Source organism: Canis lupus, chromosome 19, assembly GCF_048164855.1.
Source record: "Canis lupus baileyi chromosome 19, mCanLup2.hap1, whole genome shotgun sequence".
In the NCBI taxonomy this organism is placed as follows: Eukaryota; Metazoa; Chordata; class Mammalia; order Carnivora; family Canidae; genus Canis; species Canis lupus.
Genome location: NC_132856.1, coordinates 26,515,936 through 26,530,524, shown reverse-complemented (window position 1 = coordinate 26,530,524; position 14,589 = coordinate 26,515,936). Strand labels below are relative to the sequence as shown.

The window sequence follows — 14,589 nt, the reverse complement described above, 5'->3', positions numbered from 1 at the left end:
CCTTGGTTCCTTCTAATGTCTGGAGAAGGTGGCAGTGAAAACAGCAGTGCTTAGGACAATAGCTAGCTAAAGTCAATCCTCATGAGTGCATCAACAGGACGAACAGTCACACACATAATTAAGAGCCCAGGATGCTGTCAGGAGCCTCATCCTACTCAGAAATGAGACAGGAGTTCTTCTGAGGAGGGAGAAAAGTCAAGGCAGAGGGAGAAGGGGGTATTTTATTACGTCAAATTAGCACAGTGACCCACCTCACACTTCCTTGCTCCCTTCACTGGCTGCTGACCTTATGCCAAAACTAGGGTTCTGGCCAGAGTATTTCCAAGGGCTCCTTCCAACTATGAAGTTCTTTTAACTTTGGAAATTTAAACCTTTTTAAAAGACGCATAGAAACTATAAACACAATTTGGAGAATCTGAAGATGGGGCTAGGGGGTGCAAGTATTTTGCCAATTGTACCAAGTGATGAAATTAAGTTTCCTTTAGATAAATCATCCAACAATGAAATAAAAAAATAATAATAAACAAGGGCTTCTATCAGTTACAATGACCAAAACATGTAAAGCACTTACCTAATAATATCTAATAAAAATATCTGACAGTAGAAGCATGGGGTGAATAATTTATGGAATATCCACGTGTGGTCATTTTACATAAAAATTAAGTAGGACATTTAAAGTTTAATTTACATACTAATGTATTCAAAAATGTAAGGGTTAAGTATGAAAAAGATACAAAACTATAAGAAGGGAAAGAAGCCAGACCAGTTTGATCCCAAAATTCTGCCTGTAGAGGTATGTATTTTTCACTAAGTGTTCATAATGATTATGTCTGGTGATTTTAGTCTTTACATAGTTCTAGACTTTCTAAGTTTTCTGCAGTGGTTAGGCAGGGCTTATATAGAAGTTTTTCTAAAGTCCCTGTGGAGCTAACATTCCTGATAACCCTGACATCTATGTAAAAAGCAAAATTCTTTACAGTCAAGAAGGAAAGGGGGATGCCTGATTTACAGGACATTGCACAAGGCAGGGGGGCTGGCTGAGAGTTCCAAAGGCAGTAATAATGCCTGGCTCTGTTTGGAGAAGAGAGGGGAAAAGTAAGCCTCTATTGTCCATTCTTCTATACCTTTGTTTCCTGGGAAGCAGAAGGAGTGGGCTAGCACATGTGCCTCTGCTGAGCAGGTTGCTCTACCTCCGCCCAGTAAGTGGGGGGAAGCACCTGTCAGGTGTGCCAACACAGTGGGTCCAGAAGGTTTGCACAAATGAGGGGATCCTCCCATATGCCCACTGCAAACCCATGACTTCTCCTGGATGACAGCACACCCATCACTGACTGCCTACGAGGAGGGCGGCAGTGAAGGAGATCAGAAAGCAGTACAATCTGTCATAGGCAGCCAGTTTAGACTCCTGATCCAGGGGAGTGAGAGAAACGGTTTCCCAAGGAGCTCTTAGGCCCCCACCTCCAACCAGAGTTTTAGGAGAAAGCACTCACACTTCCTGTAGATTCGGCAAGTCCTCAAAACCAGCAGGGTCAATCTCAGACAGTTTGTTGTAACTCAGGTTTCTGGCAAAGGAAGAGCAAAAAAATAATAATAATTAAATCAACATACAACATTAAACCCCAAATTCAGGAATCTTCTACTCTGCCCCCCAAACCAGGCCCTCTCCTTCATAATTGCCCCTATCCCATACATTATTTTAAGTAACCTTATTCATTCTGAGATTTACAGATATAGCTCCTCCCCACTTGCATCCACGAATAAGTCACCGTGAAAATCTCAAATCACCGAAATTGGCTAACCCCATATGGATTTCAATCAATATAACTGCACCACTTAGCAACTTCAAAGAAATTCTAAGGTAAGTCAGTCCTCTACCTACATGAGAGTGTGGTGACCCAAATGTTTTGCACCAAATCGGGTCCAAGGCTATTCCAAATGGCATTTTAAAAATATTTTACTAAAGCATCAAGTATCACACAGTAGTAAAGAAAAAGAATAGTCAGGCACTGACCCTTTACTGTCTACAAATCAGTGGTTCTCAACCAGGGAAGACATTTGGCAATTATCTGGAGACATTTTTAGTTGTTACAACTGCAGGGAAAAGGCGGGGGCAGGGTCGGCTACACACATCTAGCACACGGAAGCCAAGGATGCTGCTAAGCATCCCACAAAAAGCACAGGAGAGCCCTTAACAACAAATCTCCAGCCCTAAGTGTCAATGCTAATAATCAGGGGTTGAGAAATCCTAGTCTAAGCAAGATCTTATGGACTAAAAATCGCTAAGATGCTCACTCAAAGTTGAAGGAACTGCTTAGAAAGGGGAGACCTCAGGAGGCTCTAATCATAAGGCTTTCCATGAACACAACATGCCCACCATCAATGAATAAATACTGGGAGAGACAGTCACACAGGAGAGAGGAGCTATGGTTATGGGAAATCTGTGGCTGGTTTTAACCAAAGGCTCACATACATGCAAGCAGCCTCCTCAAGAAGATAGCACCTGCCAAGATCATTCAGAATTACTTCTCTCCTTTCATCCCCCAGCTATACCCTTAGAGGCACACAAGGAGCAAGCTGATCTGTGTTCAGTCAGCCGAGCTTCTTGGATCAGCCCTCAGCCTAGACCAGCTTGATCTTTCAGGAACAGAAATCCAGAGACATGGTCCAGAGGGGGCCTTGGTGTATACTGTGCCTTGCTCCCTGCCACCAAAACACACCCAGTCCCACATATGCCAAAGAGGTCAACAGTATTGATCTCAGCTATTAATTCCATAGGCATTAATGCCAATTAACAGTACTGCAAATCATGAGTTTCAAGTCTATCATTTCGGCAGCACGTAAGTGGCAACTAGCTTTTAAACTTACTCCAGAGACATTCCAATCAATACTAACCTACAGCTGATAGCCATTTCATTGTCGGCTCAAGACATTCATCTAAATAAAAGTCAGACTGCATTTGAAATTAATGGTACATCTGTGTTCAGGGCACAGCCTGAATTAAAAGCAATTTGTCCAGAGATTATGTTACTATAAAAATTGAAGGTGGTAATTTTTTAAACCACATATTGAAGTCAAGCATGAGCTTGTCTGTGCTTGGCGGTATTTATGATCGGGTACACAGAAATCAACAGGTTAGACTTGAAAAAGAAAATCCACACATGGAGAAAACACTCCCACATCAGAAAAAGGACTGGACAGAGTGAAAACTTTCTTCTATTTTGAGCACATGAGCATAAACAAGAGGGAGGGAAATACTGTTGCTGAGTCCAGAGATAACGTGAGTTTACAATATCTACGACATCTGCATCATCATCAGTAATGAGAGTTACGGAGATGGAGGAGACATCAGGAGAAGACTCAGAAGTCACAAAGGCAAGAAGCCTGGAGGGCAAGCAAGTAATGTGGATGGTCACCCTGCCAGGAGTGCAAAGAGGCCGACACAGCAGTACCTGCTTGCCCATCAAAAGGGGCATTTGCTCTTGTCCAAAAACAAGGGCAATGCAGACCAGTCTTCATTTTCAAGAGAAGTTCAAACTCTGAATTCTTAGGTGAAATCCTTTCAATTCTTAAAAACAAAACAAAACAATTCTTCATGGGCCAAACATAACGTTCCTGCAGGCCTGCAGGCCACATCTGGAGTGAGGACCACCAGCTTTTAACCTTGAATTCTGGACAACTGACTCTTCAGGCTATTAGGTTCAAAATGCATGTCTTGTCTCTGGCTTATAGATGTGGCCAGGGGTGGAACCAGTCTCAGGCAATTAACTGGTAAACTATCTGGAATGCAATTACTTCCCTTACTCCCCACCCCAGGAATGGTATTAGAATAAAACCATTTTTAAATCATGACACCCCTTTGGTCTGTCATTCTCTTAAAGAACAGACAAAATTTACTTAAATTTCCAAAACGTTATATGAATCCTGCTCTTCGGATTAAGGCTCCTTGGAAAAGGGTCTTCTGCAAGGTAATCTTACGAAGAAGCTGAACAGTATGAGGGCCTCACGCTGAGATTCCAGTAAACAGCAAAGAAGATGAAGACACCTGTAAGTGGAAATTTAAGCTCTCCCCGGGTCAGCCTGAATGAGGCCACTTTTTCCCTCTGAATGAACTAGAAAAGCCAGGTTATCAACAAATGAGGGTCAGCAGACTGGTCTAAAGGGTCATTCTCCTCTCAAGAGTGCCGATTAGCAATCAGAGAGAGAAGACAGAGGCTGAAGCTCGGATCCCCTGCAACAGCTTCAACTTTCTGCCACCGCAGAGCCGTCCAGCTCTGAAGTCTGAGAAGTGACCAGTCCTAAAACCTGGGACAAGCTGCTGATCTCCAACTGCTGTGATCAGGAAATGGGGAAAATATTTACTGCAGTCTCCTTGACAAATATAATCTGAAACAAAATCCTCAGAGACATTTTCTTGTTTGCTCATCTCACTGAGACAAACTCTCGGCATGGCTCTCTATTGTGGTAAAATATACAAAACATAAAAAGTTACCGACTTAACTGCTTTTTAAGTGTGCAGCTCCATGGTATTAAGTACAGTCACACTGTTGTGCAACCGTCACTACCATCCAGCTCCACAACTTTTTCTTCTCCAACTGAAACTTCGCACCCCGTAAACACGGACTCCCCATCCTCCCCGCCCCCTGGCCCCCTCCACTCTACTTTCTGTCTCTGTGGATTGGACTACTCTGTATAAGACATCTAAGTAGGGCAGCCCAGGTGGCTCAGCAGTCTAGTGCCGCCTTCAGTCCAGGGTGTGATCCTGGGGACCCAGGATCGAGTCCCACGTCAGGCTCCCTGCATGGAGCCTGCTTCTCCCTCTGCCTGTGTGTGTGTGTGTCTCTCTCTCTCTCTCTCTCTCTCGTGAATAAATAAAATCTTTAAAGAAAAAAAAAAGACATCTAAGTATTTGTTTGGCATATTTCACTTAGCACAATATCCTCAAGGTCCCCCCATGTTGTAGCCTGTGTCACAATTTCCTTCCTTTTTAGGACTGAATAAAAGTTCCATTTTGTGTGTGTGTGTATACATATATCCCACATGTTGTTTATCCATTCAACAGCTAATGGACAACTGAGTTCTTTCCACCTTTCTGCTATTATCAAGAATGCTGTCATGAGCACTGTTTTTTTTCTCTCCCAGCATAATTTTTTATTAAGATATAAGTGACATGTACCATTATACTAGTTTCGGGTACACCACATAATGATTTGATACCTCAGTGCAATTCTTAAATAAAGTTTTTTTTTGACCCTTTCACTGTTATGCTTCTTGATATCACTCATTTCTCAACAATTAAAGAAATATGTTTATTCACCCCAAGGATTGTGCAGAGAGGGGTGTGAATTCTCATCTTGGGTCAGAAGAACAATCAAAGGGTTAATTATAAAAAGGGGAAAAAAAAAAACTTTCATGAGGTCTTTCTTTCAGGTGGCAGCTGACACGCACACAAATCTAAAGCATCTCACTTATTTCTCCAAACATGATTGCCCCTTACCAGGCCCGACATCTGAATGTGTCTTCAGTTGAAGGTTTCAGATTCTCCTGTCAAAACAATTCATCTGTCAGCAGGACAGATGCTGTCAAAAGCATTTCTGCACCTTTCAGTAGCAGAGAGGGCTGGAAAGAAACCTCCGGGAATTCAGTTACTGCCAATTGCAGCTTTCACTAAACATTTTGTCAGCCATTGTCATAACACAAATTTTCCCTGTTCTCGTACAAAGGGTGCGCAGAGCTTGGAACAATTGGGCCCAGCCATAGATATTCTTTCAGCTAATCCGCTGAAAGATGACCGTCCGGCCCACCATTTGGAGAACACACAAGAGGTACCTCTGCGGAGAATGGCTCAAGTTTTATCCCGGTTTTATCTGTGTCTGAGAAGCAAACTGTTTAACAGTGCGAGACAACAATCTGCTTGCTGAGCGTTTTTCCTGACAAAGACCCCCGACCCTGACCCCACTGAATGAGAAGAGCTAAGTCTTTGAATAGCTGAGCAATCCTCACCATTATGGAAACCTGTGCTGTCCAATTCGGTAGTCACTGGCCAGGCGGCTACTCCCATTCACACGGAAAGTAATCAAGATTACACCAAACTAAGAATTCAGTTCCTTGGTCATGCTAGCTAAATTCCAAGTGTGCAACCACCACGTGACGCTCCCCACTACGGTGAGGCACAATGCAGACAGGAGATTTCCATCATAGCTGAAATTTCTATTAAACTGTACTATATTGGGGACACCTGGGTGGCTCAATGGTTGAACATCTGCCTTTGACTCAGGTTGTGATCCTGGAGTCCTGGGATCCAGTCCTGTATAGGGCTCCCCGCAGGGAGCCTGCTTCTCCCTCTGCCTATGTCTCTGCCTCTCTCTGTGTGTCTCGTGAATAAATAAAGTCTTTAAACAATAAAACTGTACCATATTGAAATCATGCAGGAATTAATACATATCTAAAGTGAACTGGCACTTAAAGAAGAAAATTGGATTTCAAACATAAGTTTGAACTTCCCAATAATTCAAGAGCTTTCTTAAAAATGTGGTGGGAGATGGATACCGACAATATTAGCTCATACATATCCTTTAGGCGCACGAGGTTCTTAACCATCCCAACAGAGAAGACATTTGAAAATTCAATTCACTAAGAAGACACTGAATAAAAAATGCCCTCTGAGTGTAATTCTATAGGCTTAAATCAGTATTTATATAATCTGACCAGCACCTCCCTGGATTACAACCAGAACCACATATTACAAACTTGGCAAACACTATTCAAAGCTGGCAAACAATAATTCATTGACTCCTTGGAGTCGAAGGATAAAAAGTTGTTTGCTATTGAGTAAGCTGTGGTGAGGAAGTAACCCCAACATCGTTACACCAACATAATTAGCACTTCATCCTCAAATACAGGCATTGCTCACAGGCCACTGACTTATCCAGACAAAACCTCCTGCTCAACACATGGCCGTGTTCTTTAACATTAACTGGAATCAGAATTCAAAGTGGAAGCAGGTCCTAACTCTATGACAAGCATTCCCTGGGGAGTGAGGTTTTCGTGTTCAGTTTGGTTTCCAGGCCAGCCCATTTCCCATTACTCAACTGAACCCCTGAACTCCATAGTACTTTGCATAGGTTAAGCCTTCAGGTGTTTGCTAAACTGAATAATATAGCCAGAAAGAGAAGTGTGAAGCAATCCAAAGACCCATCTGGAGAGCCCTCCTGGGGCACCCAAGACTGACCTGGAAACCCCTTATTTCTTAGAAAACCTGGGCCCCAGTCGTCTATCTCTTCTTACCTCAAAAGCTGTACTGCGTGCCACCCATTAGAAAAGGAGTCACCTGCTTAGGACTCCGGGGAAAAAAGTGATTGGTTTTCAAATTTCAGGGAGTGTGAGTGAAGAAGAAAATACAACTTGTTAAAGTTACTTAATCCCTTAAGCTTTTAAAGCCATTTCTGCTGCATTCTTACCTTCTGAGAAATTATGTGTGGTACACGTCGAGTTCCAATGAAATCACTACATTACACTCCCTAGATCTACATTATAGGTTTTATGAGAATAAGGGATTTCTTTTTATACCTACAATATTGAATGCTCTTATCTTGTTTTCTGTTGTGATGTTTTCCCCTCATTGACCAAAAGCCACAACTAAACAAGCTGATAATATGCATTAAAGGTTTATATTGAGAATAATAATAAAATTGCACCTTAAATTGGAATTATTCTTCTGGCAAGAATTCCCACTCAGGAGAAGGTTCTGTACTTGCTGCCATTTTCGTCAGTAAGCTAAGTAGCCCCATATTCCCTAAACTGAGGCTTGCAAAAAGAAACGCAATCTGCAAACAAATGCAAAATCACTCAGATAGCAACTCACTACATACAGCTCATCTTGTAAACTTTTGGTCAGTTCTATTTAAGAAAGTCAGGAATGAATCACAGTTATTTCAATTTCTGAAAGGGTTACATTGATAAATCTCTATGCACATGAGGCCCGCAAGCAACTCAAAAGAAGAGATAATATGCTCTAGCCATATGAGGACTTCACAGTGAGTGCCTGCTTTTACTCCTTAAAATCAGCTATAGAAATCGGTGTGGGCCTCTGAATTCCAATGCTTAAGATATTAGCTGACAGAAGTCACCCAGGCCTGCTTCCATAATCCCATAGATCTTATACGTGCTTCTCTATCTTAATGGTTCACACATCTTACCCCGGCCCATGGATAATCTGAATACAAGTCTAAGTCTTTGTCCTTTAGTACCAATCAAGTTCAACAAATATTCAGTGACTATGTGTCTACAATGTGTACTGTGCTCTGATAAATTCTGATACAAGTTAGGGTAAGATCTAGCCTGTGATCTTAACGGAGTTTGTAACGTACTGGTCAGAAAGACTCTGAATATATTACAGACTCTGTAAATAATTGCAGCCAAAGGCTCTGATATGGCAAGCATCTTCTGAATGATAGACCAGGAGTTGTAAATTGGTGGCTCTTGGGCCAAGGCTGAACTGCAGGGAAATTATGTTTGTTTGTGAGTAAAGAGTGTTTGGAGAAAAAGTCTTCACCAAAAAAATTAAAGTTTCAGTTTCTCTTGAAAATAATCACTGGGAAAGCATCCCTAATAGTAGCCACCAGCAACATTTTTTTAGCAAGTACTGCAGTTGAACATGGACCTCGCTACTCCTATTCTCTCTCCTAGGCCCTTCTTACTCATTTGCACTATCTTCCTGGCCCTTGTAAGTATTTGGCATCCTTGGTATGGGTACCACTGTGTCCAGATGGCATTCAGAGCAGGAAGATCAATTATGATGAGAAAGGTTAACCAGAAAATGAAAGACCTTAGTGAATTCTAGAAGAATAGAAAAGGAGCATGGTTTTTAAGGAAGAAGGCCAGGAAGTAAGGCCACAAAGGTAAAGTAAAATAAATAAATAAAATGGAAGGACGGAAGGACGGAAGGACGGAAGGAAGGAAGGAAGGAAGGAAGGAAGATTTCCAGAGGAAGAAAACAGCTCCTTGTTTATCTACTTGAAGTTTTGACCAAAAGAGTCAAGAGCCCCAGCTCCATGAACCATAATCAGCATTTGCTTTCTTTCTATTACATCCCTTAAAGCAAGAGGTTTTAAATCTGTCTTTCCTACCCAAATCTTAGTTTGGCTGAAGAGACAAAGTAATTGGGTGTGTTGTGTCTCATGCCAGGCTGCAGGGGTGGTCCCAGAGGGAAGCCCATAAATATCCCATAACAGTCTCTGAGTAAATATGGTACATGCATCATTAACCTCTAAAGATTAATTAATTTAATTAAGAGGCACTCTGGCCTCACCAGCTCTGCAGTTAGTGGGTATTTCACAAAGGGAATCTGAGCAGGAAATAGCTGCTGGCCACAAGCTGACCCTCCCACAAACCTGTCACACAGGAACACCACCCATGACCACCCCAGGAGGGGAGAGGTGTCTACAGCCACCATTTGGTTTTGCTGTTACAGAAGTGGCTGTGCAAAGACTTGGAAATGGGGAGGGAAGAAGAGGGGTCAGGAGTCTGGTCACCTACTCTCTACTTTATCATTTCCGAAAAGGGATCACAAATTCACCCTTTCATGGAGTGCTTGAGCTCTATAGGACTTTCCAAACTCATCACGCCCGTAATAGGACTGGTTCCCCCTTGCCGGGCACCATCCATCCAGCACAACAGTTTAATCTTTAGCTCTTGAACACCCAGCCATTCTGTGGAACAGAGGGAGCCTAGGGCCTCAGAGCCAGGCACTCCCTGCCTCATCAATCTCTTGTCCAATGATGCCCTCATGTCCTGAGGTACCAGGCACTCCAGTGTGAGCAATAGGTTCATCAATCATGATCTAGAGAAGACAGAAACGCGGCAAGAAGGCGTGCTCACCTCTGGCATCACACTTAAGGTCTGGATGGAGTTCCTTCAGAGAAAGGATGGAGGGAGATTCTCCTAAATGAAAACTATGCTCTACTAAGGCAGGAAACAGACTTTTGCTTCTGTAGTAGTTAAAAGTCGGTCAAAAGGGACAGGAAGTGAGGGACACATTAATCTGGTGGATAAATTTGGAATCTGCTTCACCAAGTGCTCTGCGAAGTCCACCAGTGCCTTCTGGTCACAGAATACTGTTAAGATACTTACACCTCCACCTGAACCCCTCGGCCCCTGAAATATCTGCAGGAAGATGAGCATCTTATAGAACCACCACTGTAAAATTTAGGGTGTTTATTAAAAGCGTGATGCAGCTTTAAAATTCATTAAATTTGGTTTCACATATGAAAGATGCAAACTAGCAATATCCTATAAGCGTTTTGAATGTGTCCCGCAACAAAATTGTGTAAACGTTGGCACAACCACCAATTCTAAGTGATACTAGGATCAATTTCCTTTCCCAAGACACTGAAATGATTCTCCACTTAATCACTGAGTGATTTCACACACTTCACGCCCTCACCAAAGGCCTCTCAGATCGGAAAATAACTGTTTTAACACAGCCCCATAAAAAGTACTCCTGGTCACAAGAACAGGGTGGTCAAATTCCAAGCCTGTCTTTCTGGCAGAAGGTACAGCCGAGGATTTCGCTGGGATAAAGGGATAAGGAAATTCTACACCAGTGACTCTGGATTCTTCAGAAATGAAACTTTCAATACTCCAATAATATATTACTTCCCGAGCACGACAGACACGTTAAAATATTCAAAACAAACAAACAAACAAAAAAACTCTTTCCCTCCATCTGAGTCATTACATACCCTCCTCAACCCTCTCATCCAGGAGTTTCCCCAAAGCAGGAAAGGGTCAAGGCATTTGGTGGTTTTCCGAACTCCCATTTCTGACAATGCACCCTCCCCTCGAACACGAAGCCAGTCAATGAGAATGAGAGTACACAAACCTCTGGTTAAAGAAACATATGCCAAAAGATTAAAAAAACAAAACAAAACAACTTGGCAGTAACACCTCTGGACACCTAACGATCGAGGTTTGTTGTTGTTAAATAAAGTACAGTTGACCCTTGAACAACATGGATTTGAACTATGTGGGTCCACTTACACTTTACATTACAGTAGTGTCAATGCAGCTTCCTTCCTTAGGATTTTCTTTCCTTTGGCTTACTTTTATTATAAGAATTCAGTATATAATACACATAACACACAAAATATGTGTTAACCGACACATATGTGTTTATGTCATCAGTAACAGTTCTGGTCAAGAGTAGGCTATTAGTAGTTAAGTTTTGGGGAAGTCGAAAACTATACACAGATTTTCGACTATGCAGGGGGTCAGCACCCTTAACTACCACCCCCACTGTTCAAGGGTCAACTGTATTTAGAAGGGTGATTTTAGGCAAATATACTTTTGGGTTACAAAACAGCAATATATAGTAAGTTGCCTAACTGTCTCCCTTAAAAGGGAGGAAGGAAATGAAAGCTTTCTTTTTAAAGCAAATACATCTGTACAAACAGCAGCTTACCTTAGTGTTATCAGCATCTCTTTCCTCCCCAGCCCACACACAAACGTACACACACACTGACACAATTTAAGGGACAAATGACATAAGTGGGTGTAACTACCTTCCCAGGCTAGAGCTGCCCATAAGGAAAAATCCTTCTGGGAAACCAGAAGTTCCCAAGGGTAAATGCTGGAGTCCTTGATCAGTTTTCACTGTAACATATGTGGATCTTTCATTTTTCCAACGGAAATCACACCCACTACTCACTAACGTCTCTGATATCTCTTTGTGCCTGTGTGAAACCCAAGCATCCAAAATCAGTAACGCAAATAAAAAAATCCAGGTGTACTTGCACTTACCATGATACTCGACATTATAAACAGACTAAGTGCAAGGTTCCTTCAAAGATTATCAATATAATATTCTCTTCTTAGTTTTCAACATCGTCTTCCAGATTTTAAATATTCAAATAATATCTTCTAGGTTTATCCTTCCTTTCTTTCCCAGCTATGTCAAACTTACAAATGAAGATCCCTCAGATACAGGGAACAGATCCCCGGTATTAAGTCAGCCAAAGTCAAAAATTGAATTTACCCACAACTTTTCAAGAATACATCCTGTTGTATTACATGGAGGCACAAGAGTATCTCTAGCTAAGTATTTTGAAGAAAATGCAGTTTTAAAAGGTCAGCCTCCTGGCTAACAGTTAAGTCACTGACTTTATTAGCTAGCTTATCAACTTGGGATTTTGTTCTGTCAATTTTTCCGTTGGGCTTTTTAAAGTTTATGTGTGTTATGAAGTGCCTGGCTGAAGCCAAAAGGCAAAGTTTTTCTTTCTACGATTCTAGGATGTCATGAAATGCCAACCACATAAAAAGCCCATCTACATGGTATTCCTGGGGCCGTACAACTTCTTTGGTCCTGGTTGCCAAACCATGGAGAAGACGTGAGGTCAAGGTGTGCCAACCACACAGTACTGCAGCATGCCCTATCGTACACTGCTTTCTGCTATTAAAACATAGTACTTCCTTTTCACTACAATTACAAGCACAAAGAATCAGATGAGGTGTGTGACTGCCATCCTTGAACATATTAAAATTTTACTGTGTCAAAAAGGAAGCTGGCTGTGAAAATGACAGCACCATCATATACTTCCATTTCTGTTTTTTCTTTTTTTAAAATCATTTACCAAGGCCTCTAAAAAGATGCCTCACCTCTTCCACGTGGTCCGTCTACATCCAGCAGGGCCCCATGCGTTGTAACACAGAGAAGCCCTCATATCTGTGCCCTTCCCCATCTCTTCCTGCCCCTCCACTGTCTGCAGTTCCAGGTCACTGACTCCCAAAGGTGTGTCTTAAAGGGTAGGTCCTCGTGCTAAATTCCACTTGCTAAACTCTACTTCGATCAAATAACAAATACTGGCACCTGTGGGATGTGAGTCTGTTTTTAAAGTAAATCGCCACTAACAGTGATGAAAGCCCTACCAATAACTGATCATAAGGGACTCCCTTCAGAGTCCCAGTGACAGGTTGGGGAAACCTCAGGAAGACCGCATGTCCCTTGAGATACTCCATATCCTCTCTGCATGCTAGCGAGAGGTAAGAGCCATTCAATTCCCACCTCAGTAGGAAACCAAGGCAGATGTGTCACACCAAACCCAGACATCAGCTACATCAAGGCAGCTGCCCTAGGAACAGGTAGGACATCTTTGCGTAATACATGTGATGTGATGAACACACAAACCCCCCAGTTTCCACGATCACTCCTTTTTAAAGATGACGTAATAAAACTTAACTTGAGTTAAAATCTCTGTTGAGCTTGCCCTAGCCAGGTAACTCCTATCATGGCTTCCTTCTAATAATCTCACTACCTCTTTTTTTTTGGGGGGGGGGGGAGGGGGGCTGATGCTCTTGCATACTTGACACTAATGAAACTGGCATTGCCAAGCCCTCTGTAGTTAGAGGGCAATTTGGTTCTGTGCCACAAGATATAGGAGATCAAACAAAGGATGGTTTGGGGTGTGGCACAGCTGGCTCTGTAAGGCATTCAGCTATGACACCCAACCTGTCCTCCAGCTAAGCCTCTCCAGGCTGGCTTTCTCTTCTCACTCTCCAACACTCAGTTCTCAAATACTATCAAAGCAAATAAAAGACCCTCGGGTCCCAGGTCCAGTTTGCATGGCCACACAAGCATGACTCTGCAAAAAAGCGCCAACAACTTCCTTTACCTGCCCCACTCTCAGTGGTGATCGATAAACCAGAGGGGGGTTGGCTTTGGTTAGGTTTAAGCTTGCATAAGCACAAAGAGAAAACCACCCACTCTCAAACCCAGAGAGCTACTGCAGAAAGCACCTGCACAAACCTGTCAGGGTGGTTTATAAGGTCACAAGCACCTCAGAAAAGATCTTTTATTCCTTAGGGCCGTGAGACCAATGGTAGGCCTGCCACACTGCTGGTGTCAATATTTATCTAAGACCTAGGTATTCATGATGGTATAAACCAGGCACTTTTTCAACTTACTCATTCATGTAATTTACCACTACAAAGCCCCCAAACAGAGATGCATTTACAGCTTGAATTTCTTTTCTTCCATTTCTATATGGGAGGCTGGCTGTGGGGCCTGCGGTCTATGTCAGCAACAATTCCGGCAGTTTGAGAATAAGGTGCTCAATGTATTCCAATATCAAATGTCATTGCACCTGAGGACAATAAAGAGAGGGAAAAGGGAAACAAAGCACCAGCTCTCTCCCTTCCCATGGCACGCATGTTTTTAGCACTGCAAATGAGCAAAGCCTAGACCCTGCAGTAAAGTAATTGAACCCCTAGAACCACGCCCAGGCATTTCTAAGTGTGACTTACTCACACTGCAGGATTAATCCAGCAACCAATACCCAAAGGTATGCAATGCTCAAAGGAAGACATCTGCTATTTATTCAATAGCCCTGTCTGGTGGGCCCCCTTCTCCTCACCCTTTACAAAGTCTTCCTCCCTTCACCTCCAAATAAAGGCTTATACACAATTCCCCTTCCTAGGTAAAAGGCAGAGGGGTAACTAGTCTATTCATATCACCTTTAGACCTCCACAAATAGCTGTGCATTGTAGAAACCAGGCTCACAGATGGAATCCTCCAATCTTTCCCCATCAAAGTCCTCA

At 42.6% G+C, this 14,589-nt stretch overlaps 1 protein-coding gene across 2 annotated transcripts in view; it reads right to left on the bottom strand.

The window, feature by feature from the left end:
• Positions 1 to 14,589, bottom strand: part of LRIG1 (leucine rich repeats and immunoglobulin like domains 1) — a 110,843-nt gene that overhangs the window by 73,012 nt on the left and 23,242 nt on the right. For both annotated transcript variants that reach the window (XM_072785461.1, XM_072785462.1), the window contains exon 2: positions 1,491 to 1,562. In XM_072785461.1, coding sequence (XP_072641562.1) covers positions 1,491 to 1,562 — 72 coding nt within the window. The remainder of the gene's footprint in view (positions 1 to 1,490; positions 1,563 to 14,589) is intronic.